The following is a 13,903-nucleotide window of genomic DNA, read 5'->3' as shown; positions in this document are numbered from 1 at the left end:
GTCACACATCTTTCATATATTGATCGGCCATTTATTTGTCGTTTCCTGTGAATGTCCATCAACGTGTTCACCCATTTTTTAATTTGATTGTCTTTTTTATTATTGATTTTTAAGAACTCTTTATGTTAGGGAATTAAGTTATTTAACTTTAGTTATCCCCCTTATTTCTGTCTGTCTCTGTTTTTACATCTGTAAAAGGGAAAGTAACCTCAAAACTGGGTCTACTGCAGGTTGATTTAAGATCTGGTAAGATATAAAGTATGTGAAAGCACCTTACAAAGCAAAACACATTCTACCAGTGTCAGGCTTCATTATTTGCACCTCTCTACCAGCCAAACAAATTTTATCAGGTCACAAAATTTTAATCGGCTTTTATCTCATGGAACATAAAAGTAACCTTCAGGTGGTGGTAGTACTGTATATCAATTAAGATTCGCATTAAAATGTTTAATTTGCCTACAGGCTAGTTTCTGGGCTTGACCCAATTTCTTCAGGCTCTGAGCTAATGCTAATTTGCATATTTGACCTAATTGACACTCTACCCCTTGTTAGAAATAGTTGTATCTCATCCCTTCTTGAGCTGTTCTTAACTCCCTAGTGATTTTCTTCATCCTGATTTTAGAGTGAGTCAGCGCATGGGTGGTTATGTTAAGGTTTTCACTTTTTTTTTTTTCCCTAAAAGGGAAGGGAAGTAACTCTATATATATGTTTCATCTCTTCCTTACAACCATTCCACGAGATGATATTACCAACCACATTTTATAGACAAGGAATTAAACTTAGAAGTTCAGCAGCTTACCCAAATAAGTATGGATCTGAGCCTGTGTTTGTTTCCTATATTACTGCATAACACAAACTTGTGGCTTAAAACAACATACACGTATGCCCTCGCAGTTTCTATGGGTTCCCAGCTCAGGGTCTCACAGCAGAAATCAAGCTGTCAGCCGGGTCTCCATTTCTTCTGAGCTTGTTCAGGTTGTTGGTGGAATTTGTTTCCTCGCAGTTGTCGGACTGAGGTCCCGTTTTCTTATTGACCGTCGTCTGGGGACTTCTCTGCTCCTAGAGGCTTCCGTCGTTCCTAACACATGGGCCTCTCAGGCCAGCGGGAGAGTGTCTCCAACTTGCTCGTCTCTCACCTCTAGGTGCTGATTTAAAGGGCCCACGTAGGTGCTCTCCCTTTTGGTTAGCTCAGCCAGCTGATTAAGTGACTTTAATTACATCTGTGAAATCCCTTTTGCCCTGTGATGTAGCATAATCCTGGGAGTGACATCCTATCACATTCGTAGGTTCTACCCACACTCAGAGGGAAAGACTCATACAAGGTGTGTACGGGGGCAGGGAAGGGGGACCTCAGGGTCCATCTTAGAATCCTGCCCCAACAGGGCCCGTCTTGACTGCAGACCTTATGCTCTTTCATTGGTATTGTTGTTTGTCATATTAAGCTCTTTCATCTGTATTGTTGTCTGTCATATTAAGGATAACAGCAATGACTAGAAAGGGATGTTTGGGCCCTTTGGCTTTTGAAAGTGCTTGATTTTTTGTCTGTCACTGAAACTATTGCAGTGCCTGGCAGTAGCGAGCCGTTCCTGACGCAAGGACAGATGCCCACCAGCAGCATGCAGGACATGTATAACCAGAGCCCGTCTGGAGCGATGTCCAGTCTAGGCATGGGGCAGCGGCAGCAGTTTCCCTATGGAGCCAGTTACGATCGAAGGTGAGTGTTTCCTAAGATGAAGGTGAGATGACTTATAGAAACTGCGCCCTCCTCACACACACATTTCTGAGCCCGGGTAGCCGATGGAGTTTCAAAGGATTGTGCGCGTCAGATGGCTGCCTTCAGTCGACGACCGTAACAGGACTGGGGAGAAGGACCTTGTCCCCAGGCCACCAAGTACCGCTGTATTTTCATTAGCGAGTGCCCAAAAGCACAAATTAGAAATAGGCCGGGGCTGGGCTGGCCAGGGCAAGAGTCTTCTCCCTCAGGATGCGAGAGCCAGGGCTGTCACCACACCGAGACCGCCGCCTCGAGCTTCCACGCCTGGCTCCTCCTGTGACCTCAGCGCCTGCCTTTCTCCCAGAGGCCGAGGTCTGGGCAGTGGTGCCACACAGGGCTGCCAGCAGGCTCAGTGGTAGTGGTTCTCGGTAAGGTCTTCCAGGTGTTGTTTTTTCAGTTGTTTCCACTGTCCCCTGTGAACATTTTAAACAGGGAGGAAATACTTTGTTCCTTAATAAACATCTCTGAGAAAAGCCAGGGCATCTTTTTTTTTTTTTCAGGACAGCATCTTGATATTAAAATGGCAAGTAAGGTTGCATTACTGGCTCAGATTATTTTAATAAGATAGAAGGAAAGTCATTGAAATGTCTCTGAGAGGAAGCTGCTTCCTAAAATAGTGGCTTAGGGTGGACTTCTTTTTGTGAAGAAGGCCCCTGACCTTGGTCCTTACCACGGAAGCCCCTTCCCTTGGTTGGCATGTTCGTTACCTCCCTAACGGAGAAGTGCTCAGAAACAAAGCCTTCAATTTAACATTTTTAAAGAAAACCAGTGGACGTACAATAGAGGGCTCCTCTTCTAACTGTCGCTGCACAGGCAGATCTCAGGACAGGCAATGGTTTCCATCGTTTCCTTGGAATCCCATGTGGCGAGGCCTCCATCCACACTGCTCCCCTTTCCTCACTCAGTACACATGCTGGGGTTGTAGGTTGAGTAGTGAGGTGTCCCTGGTTTAACACAAAGGAAAAAAGATTTGAAAAATCACTGTTTTACCAAATAAGGTTTCTTTCTAGCATTCTCTATGAGCCTGGTTCTTGAGTTACACAGCCTCACGTGCTCAAAGCCACGTGGTACTTTCTAATAGTGTCTCAGGAATCTCGACTTCTCATTCGGACCTCCTAGCGAAGGTTTATTTGTGAAATCTGCCTTAGTCAGTTACCATTGTGTGATGTCTAGTGTCCTGGATCAGGGTTTTACTAAGATTTGGTTTGTTTCTGAGGGTCCGGAAAAAGCTTTTGGTGAGGGTAGGGGTGAGGGGTAGGCTGATGAGGTTAAATGGAGAACAGTCATACTGGGACATATATTCTTAAAGGAACCCAAGCAACTATGCTTTTCTATTTCTTCTAGAATGCTTTCTGGAATAGTGCATGGCCTAGGTTTAATAGTCATTTTGGCTCTACCACATTAGGATTTACCTCATTAAGTTTTCTCTTCTGAAAAGTGTTACTTGTTCAGCTGAAATTTTATCCATGTCAATTATATTTTTTTCCTCCTAACTGTAAGCTCCCTTCTAGATATCCATGTCATTAGCAAAAACTTCCCATGTATCTGTTTTACATGTGATATTCTAAAAATTTATTTATTTTCCTTCTTATTCTCACTCCTTGACCAGTTTAGGAGTATATTCAGTCCAAGTATTCTCTTTCTTACAAGACTCAGTATACTAACTACACCAGCTTCGCTTTTAAGTTTTCAATTTATTGCTCTTTTAAACGTGCTATTTTTATGGTATTTATAATTTCTCAATATGAAATAAATGTATTGTTCATTCCCATTTTAAGATTTAATAGAAGTACTTAAATCATCCGTGTTATTCTTTCTTGTAGCCTTTTAGGGTCATAGGACTTTGAAATTTTGAGTAGTTTTATCTATACTTAGTATCATTTGGATTGATTTTGAAGTATCCCTTTAAAAACTTGCACATTTTATATTCATGATGAGAAAGTAAGACATGTAAATATTTTCCACCATTATATGCCAATGTTCTGGTTCTCCTAGAAATACTGCTTTGATTCTTCGGTTCTCCTGTTATTTCTTGCCCTCGTTAATACCTCACATCAGCGTGTGCCGTGCCCTCCCCGTCCCTCAGTGGATGGGCGGGGCCTCTCTTCAAAGGCGGAGGGTGTCGGCCCGTCCAGTGGGGCTCCTCCCACCCACCGGCCAGGGATTGGCAGCGTCCCCACAGTGGGTGCTGCCACCCCTTCTGCTGGGAGCTGAACTGCTGCTGCTACTCAACAGTGCTTGTCGGGAGGGGGGTGCCGTGGAGTTTCCAGAAATGGACTCTTCCTTCCTCCCTTGGCCTGAGGTCCATGGTAAATGAAGTTTTCTTTGACTGCCTCATTCTAGGCATGAACCTTACGGGCAGCAGTACCCAGGCCAAGGCCCTCCCTCAGGACAGCCGCCATATGGAGGACACCAGCCGGGCCTGTATCCACAGCAGACGGTGAGTTGGCGAGCGGCATGCATCTCTGTGCTTTCTGTTTAAAATTCAAACTCGTACTACTTCGGGACAGTTTTAGGAAGTATAACAAAAGTGACATATAACAATCAGGTTATGTTTGTTTATGCTAAGAAAATATTCTTAGGATTTTGAAATCAGCAAATTAGAAATAGCTCTTGAAAATATAACATGGTGTAGGAAGTTAAGGACATTCATCCTTGTAAATAATAAGCCCAAGTTCAAGTATGTTTTAGACATGTGTGTGTTCTGTGTACTATTGTGTCAAAGGACATTTTAGCACAGAAATTTGTCAATATGTTTTAAAGAGGATATGTAGGGAAAACAACTTAAAATATTACATACTAATAGTGAAAGTTGATTTGTTTTTAAGAGTAAGATATTAATGACCGCATATTTTCACTTTATAGGATAGGTGTTAGGTTCATGCTGTTTACACAGCGCTGCAGCTCAGAGATGGTGAAGTATGTGAGGTAACCTTGCAGTTATCACGACTAATGCAGAGGATTGCACAACATGCCGTGGCTTTTCAGACACAGGAATTTGCTGTTTCTAAACAACTTTTCAGGTCTAAGACCTCTTGTAAAATAGAAGGGATTTTAAACATTTATTTAATTTTATTGGAGCATGTTTATACAGTGAATTGTATTATCAAACCAACTGATCTTAAACAGTTTTCAAGTCAAGTGAAAGAACGCTAATTAACACATGAGCACCTCCCTCCCTCCCTCTCATCAGGAGCTTCGAGCCCTGATCAAGTGCTGGAACCCCCGGCGTCCCTGGGGAGGAGAGTTAGGAGCAGGGGCTGCACCAGCCCTGTCCTCGTAGGCTTTCATGGAGAATGTGACCCAGACAAGCTGGAAGTTGGGACAGGGCCATGGAATGTCAGGTGTCAGGGGGCACAGGTCCAGTCTGAGGAGCCAGGTTCTGTGTGCAAGTTTTTCTGTAAAGTTAGGCCCAAGGAATCTGTCTAACCCAGGACCCCTTCAGGCTGGCCCTCAAAGTGCTCAGTCCATTCCGATGAGGTCTCTCTCTACCTACGGAAGTCACCGTAGTGCATCTCCAAGCCCCTGTTCGGCACTGCCTCTGTGGTGGTCACCAAAACCATACTCTCCCCAGATTGCAGCCCTGGAAAATACCAGGCGAGAAGGCTTTTTTTTTTTCCCCACAGAAAATTTGAAGCACATGAAAACAAACTGCGAAAGCTCCTGCAGAGTACGTGACATGGTTTATGTAATACTGAATATAGTGCGTAAATTGTTAGTCCGTAGATGTTGTGGGAGCTTCCCATATTCATTTTGAAATGAACATTCCACCAGGTAATAACTGTTTTGCATAATTTAAGTGTGTGATTATACCTGTAAAAGCACATCAGTATGATTCGTCTTTATGTGAATTTTCAGAATTACAAGCGCCATATGGATGGCATGTATGGGCCTCCAGCCAAACGCCACGAGGGAGACATGTACAACATGCAGTATGGCAACCAGCAGCAAGAGATGTATAACCAGTACGGAAGTTCCTACTCCGGACCCGACAGGAGGCCCATCCAGGGACAGTACCCGTACCCCTATACCAGAGAGAGGATGCAAGGCCCGGGGCAGATACAGGCGCACGGCATTCCGCCTCAGATGATGGGCGGCCCGATGCAGTCGTCCTCCAGCGAAGGGCCTCAGCAGAGTATGTGGGCGACACGCAACGATATGCCTTATCCCTACCAGAGCCGGCAAGGCCCCGGCGGCCCTGCACAGACACCTCCTTACCCAGGCATGAACCGCACGGACGACATGATGGTACCTGATCAAAGGATAAACCACGAGAGCCAGTGGCCTTCCCACGTCAGCCAGCGTCAGCCTTACATGTCCTCTTCAGCCTCCATGCAGCCCATCACGCGCCCGCCTCAGACATCCTACCAGACGCCACCGTCGCTGCCAAATCACATCTCCAGGGCGCCCAGCCCCGCCTCCTTCCAGCGCTCCCTGGAGAGCCGCATGTCTCCCAGCAAGTCCCCCTTCCTGCCCTCCATGAAGATGCAGAAGGTCATGCCCGCCGTCCCCACGGCCCAGGTCACGGGGCCGCCCCCCCAGCCGCCCCCAATCAGAAGGGAGATTACCTTTCCGCCTGGCTCTGTGGAAGCATCACAGCCCGTCTTGAAACAAAGGCGGAAGATTACCTCAAAAGATATCGGTAAGCACTCCCGAGGCTCTGCTCCTGAAATGAATTCCTGTTGTGATCTAGAATTTTAATTTTAGGTTAGATGTAGTTGCTTAATCTCAAAGGGATGCCATTCTGTGACTACAAACTATCAGGACGTGTTTTTGTGCAGGAGCAACAGTTGGAAGCCGCTCACGTGAATTAGGCAGTAGTGCCAGAGAAGAGCGAGAGTTAAAATGGCATTTTCACGTGTGAGTGTTATTTGTGTGAGAGGGTAGAGCTCCAGGTGAGAGACCAGGGATTCCTCGGTGACCGTGTACTGTGTTTTGGGCTTAAAGATTTGATCTTAACCAAACACTTAATCTCTGCCATGTGTGCTTAATAGAGCAGCTGCCAGGCTGATGAAACACTAGGGCGGCCTGAGAAGATTTGACGGCAGGTCACTCTGTAATTTTGGCAACAACGTACAGACAGTGAGTTTCCCCAGGAACTAAACAGAAAACTGACTGTGCTATGTAGATAGATACATGATGTGCAACATGGAACTTCATATGACACGATATATAGAATTGTTGTAATCCGTGCAGCACTGCTGATAGCGGCCGAGGAACTCTTTCCGTTGAACGCTGATGTCACTTATTCATCCTATTCGGAATGTTCTGAATACTAAGTAGAGATTCGGAGTATCTGGGAGTACACAGAGTTTTTCTGCATTATTTTTGAAGTACTTTTTAACACAGCAAAGGAAATTAATAGAGTTCAGTTGTATAAAAGTTTTTTTCCAAAAATCTCAGAATCACTTGGCTTGAAATCATTTGCAGTGATTAGAAAATTAAAGCTATCAAGGATGTTTTCAATCACTGGACATTAAGGATGTATATAGGGGGTGGGGAGTAAGGAGTTCTACATAGAGAGGGTACTGGAGGCGAGAGAGATATAGACCCTGGGCACCATGTTACGTATGGAAATATATATGTAAAAATATACGCATGTGTTTGTGTGTTTATGTGTGTGTGTATAGATGTTTAAATAAATATATATATTTAAATTTTTAAAAAATTTCTTAGTCCATGTTATACCAACCTAGGGAAACTTATGTTCCTTATTTTAAAATGAAAGCTTGCCTTTTCTACTGCAAAAGTATTATGTGCCTATCTTAGAAAATTTGAAAACTAGATGAAATTAAAATAAAGGTGGAAACCCACGGCCCCACACAGGAGCTTGCTGTTGGCGTCTGGCCTGCCTGCTCCTGTGGGGAGTTCCGACTGCTGGAACCACGTGCTGCCGCCGGTTTCCTGAGGTGGCTTCCCTTGAAATTTCAGACACATGATGGGGGTCTCCTCCCAGCCCCATCTTTTGACAGATCTTAACAGATCTTTCCTCTTGTCGCTCTGGCTCAAGCCAACCTCCTGAAAAACCTGAACCGTCAAAGTGCTAATACTTGTCCGCAGCACATTGTGCGGGCAGGAGCTCAGACAGAAGACGGCACGGGAGAATGAAGGCTTTGTATCTGAAAAGGTGCTGTTTGGGAATTAAATTTTGCTTATATTCTGCGTATTCACCAGCCTTCGGAAGATGCCACCTTTTGAGACATTTGTGAACGGAGCAAAAGAAGACATACAGAAAGGCTCATTCATGCTCACCCACTCCCACCTCTGTTTAACCTGCAAAGCAAAAAGCTCTTCAGCCACAGAAGTTTCTTAGTGCAGCTGTCACCTCCACCTAAGAATCTGAAATGACCATGTTTAACTGTCCCTCAGAACATTTGTTTAAAACCAATATTTAACTTAACACTCTGCTTCTTTTTCTTATTCTTTTGTTATTTTCTATTCTTTCATGCGTAGAGTTAGTATTAATCATATCCTTGTTCTTTCCCCCGTTTTTAGTTACTCCTGAGGCCTGGCGTGTGATGATGTCCCTTAAGTCAGGTCTTCTGGCTGAAAGTACTTGGGCTTTGGACACTATTAATATTCTTCTATATGATGACAGCACTGTCGCTACTTTCAATCTCTCCCAGGTAAGCCAGCACCAATCCAGCTGAGGACCAAGTTAGAATAAGAAAGTGAAGTAGTGCATAATGCTTAAGCTATAATGCCTAAGGTAATTAGCACTCACCAGCTAACATTTTTTTATCATTGCAGCTGTTATAAACCATCATCAATCAATGTATAGTTGTCTGAGAATTTTGTCTGGAATAATAATTTATTTCAGTCTTTAGTATAAATATACACATACCTATGTTTCTCATAAGAAAATAGTGACCTTGTGTGCACATGTGTGTATGTATATGGAATAGACAATAGTGGTAAAATTAAATTGTTGTTTAGAATGAATATTAGCAGGCTAATGGGAATTAATCCAAATGTAACATAAAGTTATGGCTGTAGTCAGTGTTGGATGAGACATTACCATGTAGTAGATAGCAGTGAGACATTACCCTATTTTCCAGGGGAACCTAACATCTTTCTTTTAATTAAATAGAAATGTGAAATTTAAAAAGAATTTTTATATTATAGAAAATGTATAGTATTGGGTTGACCAAAAAGTTCATTCGGGTTTTGTCTGTTATGGAAACCCGAACGAACTTTTTGGCCAAACCAATATACAGAGAAGTCGAGAAAACAGTTTAAGAAACCCCCTTGTACCCATCATTCTGCTGCAATAGTAATGAGGTCATGGCCAAACTTGTTTCTTGGTCTATTCCCTCCCGTCTCTGCCTCCCTCAAGGTTATTTTGAAGCAGTCATTTACAAGCCTACTACTTTAAAAAAAAAAAACCCTCCTTTGTTCTGTTCTAGTCTTCAAGTAGCTTCCAGCGTAATAGCTAGAAGAGAGCAAGGGAGCTGAGGATTAGGAAAAAGGCCCAAGAGTCAGCTGGACTACAGACTTTTTAAGAAATATTTAGAAACAAAAATAAGAAAAGGTTATTTTCCCTTCTGTGTATGAACAACTCTGCTTTTGCCGAAAAAAGCCAAAACATCTAATTGCCTTGCTTCTACTGAACTAGGACCAGAATCTTCCACTTCCTCTTTCTTCTCTCATTTAAGTCCTCATTAGAGCCCTTTCTGAAAGGCAATTCTTCAGTTGATAGCAAGTGTATTAATAAGGTCATAAACATTGCATGAAATCCATTTTAACAGAAAATAAGTATTAAAAGAATATATACTACCTTTGCTAGAGCAATAAATTTTCGTCCTTATGCTAGGTGAACTAACTGGTCTTGAGCACACTTTTTCATAACCAGAATTGCGTCAGCAATTCTCCCGCTTCCCTTGCCCTGGGAAGAAACTAAGCTTTAAGTTGGGGGCCAGGTGGGAAGGGGGGGTGACATCCAAACCTCCACCTGAAAAATTGTGCCTTCATCCCCTAAAAGCAAGTACTATCTGGTTGGCCCTTGGGTTTCCCCTTACTTCTTTTTTCTTTTTTTTTTTAATAAGTTTTCTTTTTTAATAATTTTTTTCTTTTTTTTTTAAATTTATTTATTTATTTTATTGATTTTTGGCTGTGTTGGGTCCTCGCTTCTGTGCGAGGGCTTTCCCCAGGTTGCGGCGAGCGGGGGCCACTCTTCATTGCGGTGCGCGGGCCTCTCACTATCGCGGCCTCTCTTGTTGCGGAGCACAGGCTCCAGACGCGCAGGCTCAGTAGTTGTGGCTCACGGGCCCAGCTGCTCCGCGGCATGTGGGATCCTCCCAGACCAGGGCTCGAACCCGTGTCCCCTGCATCAGCAGGCAGATTCTCAACCACTGCGCCACCAGGGAAGCCCCCCCTTACTTCTTAATAATTGTTTCAAACCCACTTTCAGGAAACTTACAGCAGGATATGAAATTATGGTTGATTTCCATAACATCTGTCATTAAGAAATCCTCATTCACTTACTTACCCTTTATCATCCCTAAATGCAGCGGCATGGTGTTGAGGGGATCAGGCCAGTTGCTAACCATGGAGTATGTTGGTTTTCTTGAAATAAACATTTGCTTAAAGGAAACAAAGACGGTTCTCATAGTGGCTTTTGTCTTTCAGCTGGAGTTGTGAATAGCTGAAATATAAAAGTGCATTCTGTGAAACATTCTCATTCATTTATCAGGGACTAAATTGATTTGTGTTTATGAGCTACTACATTGCTGAAATTATCTTCTCCCCCAAATATATGGAGAATGTAAATTAGAATAACCTTTGGCACCTAAGACAAAAATAACCATAAAATCCTAAGAATTATAACCATAAAAATCCAGGCAAGCAAAGTTTCAGATAAATAAGAGGACAGACTCAGTTTGGATACATGAGTCTAGAAAATCCACGTTCCCACTCTCCTAGTCATGATTGCATTGTGTCTAAGTCAGAAACAAAGGTAAAGAACAGCAGAGCACTCCCTCACTGATAATATCAGAAATGTGAAAATAACAAGTAAGTTTTCATGTTGATACTGTAAGAAAGTAAACAGCAAATAAGAAAGATGGTAAATGTTGGTTTGATCAATAATGAAAAATTCAGGAAGATAGTTCTAGCTGACATATGGTTTCTCTTTCCTGGCCTAGCCAAAAAGGAATTAAAACATGAAAATAATCATAGCAAATGCATTGCTAGCTATCAGGATTTTCACCCTCTCAGTCGCACCTGAGGTTATGACATGGTACCTCTTCTCTTTCTCGTCTCTCTAGTTGTCCGGATTTCTCGAACTTTTAGTAGAGTACTTTAGGAAATGCCTGATTGACATTTTTGGGATTCTTATGGAATATGAAGTGGGAGACCCCAGCCAAAAAGCACTTGATCACAATGTGGTAAAGAGAGATGACAGCCAGTCCTCGGCCGACGATTCCGGGAAAGAGGAAGAAGATGCGGAATGTATTGATGAGGAGGAGGAGGACGAGGAGGAAGACGAGGAGGAAGACGGTGGGAAGGCGGAGAGTGAGGACAGGAGCAGCACGGCTTTGGCCTCCCCCGATGCCACCGCGGATCCAAAGGAGAAGCCCAGGCAAGCCAGTAAGTTCGACAAGCTGCCAATCAAGATAGTCAAAAAGAACAACCTGTTTGTCGTCGACCGGTCTGACAAGCTGGGTCGTGTGCAGGAGTTCAGCAGTGGACTTCTGCACTGGCAGCTCGGCGGTGGGGACACCACCGAGCACATCCAGACGCACTTTGAGAGCAAGACGGAAATCCCTCCTCGCAGGCGTCCACCTCCCCCTTTAAGCTCCACAGGCAGAAAGAAAGAGCAGGAAGGCAAAGGGGATTCTGAAGAGCAGCAAGAGAAGAGCATCATTGCAACCATTGATGATGTCCTGTCTGCTCGGCCAGGGGCTCTTCCTGAAGACACAAACCCTGGTGCCCAAACCGAAAGCAGTAAGTTTCCCTTTGGAATCCATCAAGCCAAAAGCCACCGCAATATCAAGCTGCTGGAGGACGAGCCGAGGAGCCGGGACGAGGCTCCGCTCTGCACCGTCGCGCACTGGCAGGACTCGCTGGCTAAGCGCTGCATCTGCGTGTCCAACATCGTCCGGAGCTTGTCCTTTGTGCCTGGGAATGACGCCGAAATGTCCAAACATCCAGGCTTGGTGCTGATCCTGGGGAAGCTGATTCTTCTTCACCACGAGCATCCCGAGAGAAAACGAGCGCCGCAGACCTACGAGAAGGAGGAAGACGAGGACAAAGGGGTGGCCTGCAGCAAAGATGAGTGGTGGTGGGACTGCCTCGAGGTCTTAAGGGATAACACGTTGGTCACCTTGGCCAACATTTCTGGGCAGCTAGACTTGTCTGCTTACACGGAAAGCATCTGCTTGCCAATACTGGATGGCTTGCTGCACTGGATGGTGTGCCCGTCAGCAGAGGCACAAGACCCCTTTCCCACTGTGGGACCCAACTCTGTCCTGTCGCCTCAGAGACTTGTGCTGGAGACGCTCTGTAAACTCAGCATCCAGGACAACAATGTGGACCTGATCTTGGCTACGCCTCCGTTTAGTCGTCAGGAGAAATTCTATGCCACGTTAGTTAGGTACGTTGGGGATCGCAAAAACCCAGTCTGTCGAGAAATGTCCATGGCGCTTTTATCGAACCTTGCCCAAGGGGACGCGCTGGCTGCAAGGGCAATAGCTGTGCAGAAAGGAAGCATCGGGAACTTGATAAGCTTCCTAGAGGATGGGGTCACGATGGCCCAGTATCAGCAGAGCCAGCATAACCTCATGCACATGCAGCCCCCGCCTCTAGAGCCCCCTAGCGTGGACATGATGTGCAGGGCGGCCAAGGCTCTGCTGGCCATGGCCAGAGTGGACGAGAACCGCTCAGAGTTCCTTCTGCACGAGGGTCGATTGCTGGATATCTCGATATCAGCCGTCCTGAACTCTCTGGTTGCGTCTGTCATCTGTGATGTACTGTTTCAGATTGGGCAGTTATGACATCAGTGAGAAGGCAGCATGTGTGAGTGAAGACTAGAGGCTCCCGTATAACTGGCTGTTTTCTGTTCTTGTTTCTCCAGTGTAGGAAGATGGAAAGAAAATCTTTGCTCCTCTGCCCCATCCACTATTTACCAATTGGGAATTAAAGAGATAATTAATTCGAACAGTTATGAAATTAATATTTGCCGTCTGTGTGTATAAGTACATCCTTTTGGGGTTTTTTTTTATTTTGTTGTTTTTTTTTTTTTTAACCAAAGTTGCTGTCTAGTGCATTCAAAGGTCACTTTTTGTTTTTCACCAATTTTCTTTTTAATGTGCTTTTCCATGTCTTACTGCATTTTTTGGGAAGCGAATTGACTTTAAAGAAAAAAGTTACGGTAAAAGATGCTAAGATGGGAAAATTTCACCACACTGAGGCAAAAAGGTGAAAAATTATCAATTTCCTAGCTGTGTTATTCTTCAAATAATGAAAAAATAAAAACTGTATCCCATCGCCCAAAGCTCTGTGCAATAGAAACTTCTAGAGATGTAGGTATAGGGGCTCACGGAGGTGTGTCAGTCAGCAGTCAAAGTATGAAATGATACTGGTTTCTCCACAGGAAAATGGTTACATTAGGCTAGGAGCAAAAACAATGTTTCTTTAAGTTAAGATTGAAAACACATACCTGACAACGATCAACAGAAATTGCTTCCTCACCACTACCGTCATGTCTGCTGTCTGTTGTTTGACCTTCCACATGACAGTTCTTCACAATTCCTTTAATCATTTTTTAAATATTTTTTTTACTGCCTATGGGCTGTGATGTATATAGAAGTTGTACATTAAACATACCCTCATTTTTTCTTTTCTTTTTCTTTTCCTTTTTTTTTTTTTTAGTACAGAGTTTTTAGTTTCTTTTTCATGATGTGGTAACTACGAAGTGATGGTAGATTTAAATAATTTTTTATTTTTATTTTATATATTTTTTCATTAGGGCCATATCTCCAAAAAAAAAAGAAAAAATACAAAAAACAAAAACAAACAAAAAAAAAAACAAAAAAAAGAGGGTAATGTACAAGTTTCTGTATGTATAAAGTCATGCTCTATTTCGGGAGAGCAGCTGATCACAATTTGCTTCATGAATCAAGGTGTGGA

The 13,903-nt window shown here is 43.7% G+C and overlaps 1 protein-coding gene across 8 annotated transcripts in view; it reads left to right on the top strand.

The window, feature by feature from the left end:
- ARID1B (AT-rich interaction domain 1B) overlaps nucleotides 1-12,932 on the top strand; it is a 404,478-nt gene extending 391,546 nt beyond the window's left edge. For all 8 annotated transcript variants that reach the window (XM_059940940.1, XM_059940937.1, XM_059940934.1 and 5 more), the window contains 5 exons: nucleotides 1,564-1,714; nucleotides 4,118-4,214; nucleotides 5,633-6,416; nucleotides 8,270-8,400; nucleotides 11,041-12,932. In XM_059940940.1, the coding sequence (XP_059796923.1) occupies nucleotides 1,564-1,714; nucleotides 4,118-4,214; nucleotides 5,633-6,416; nucleotides 8,270-8,400; nucleotides 11,041-12,768 (2,891 nt within the window). In that variant the 3' untranslated portion in view covers nucleotides 12,769-12,932. The remainder of the gene's footprint in view (nucleotides 1-1,563; nucleotides 1,715-4,117; nucleotides 4,215-5,632; nucleotides 6,417-8,269; nucleotides 8,401-11,040) is intronic.
- Nucleotides 12,933-13,903: the final 971 nt, after the last annotated feature.

Source organism: Balaenoptera ricei, chromosome 12 (assembly GCF_028023285.1).
Source record: "Balaenoptera ricei isolate mBalRic1 chromosome 12, mBalRic1.hap2, whole genome shotgun sequence".
NCBI lineage: Eukaryota > Metazoa > Chordata > Mammalia > Artiodactyla > Balaenopteridae > Balaenoptera > Balaenoptera ricei.
The sequence above is the reverse complement of the archived record's forward strand: the minus strand, read 5'-3'. Positions and strand labels throughout refer to the sequence as shown.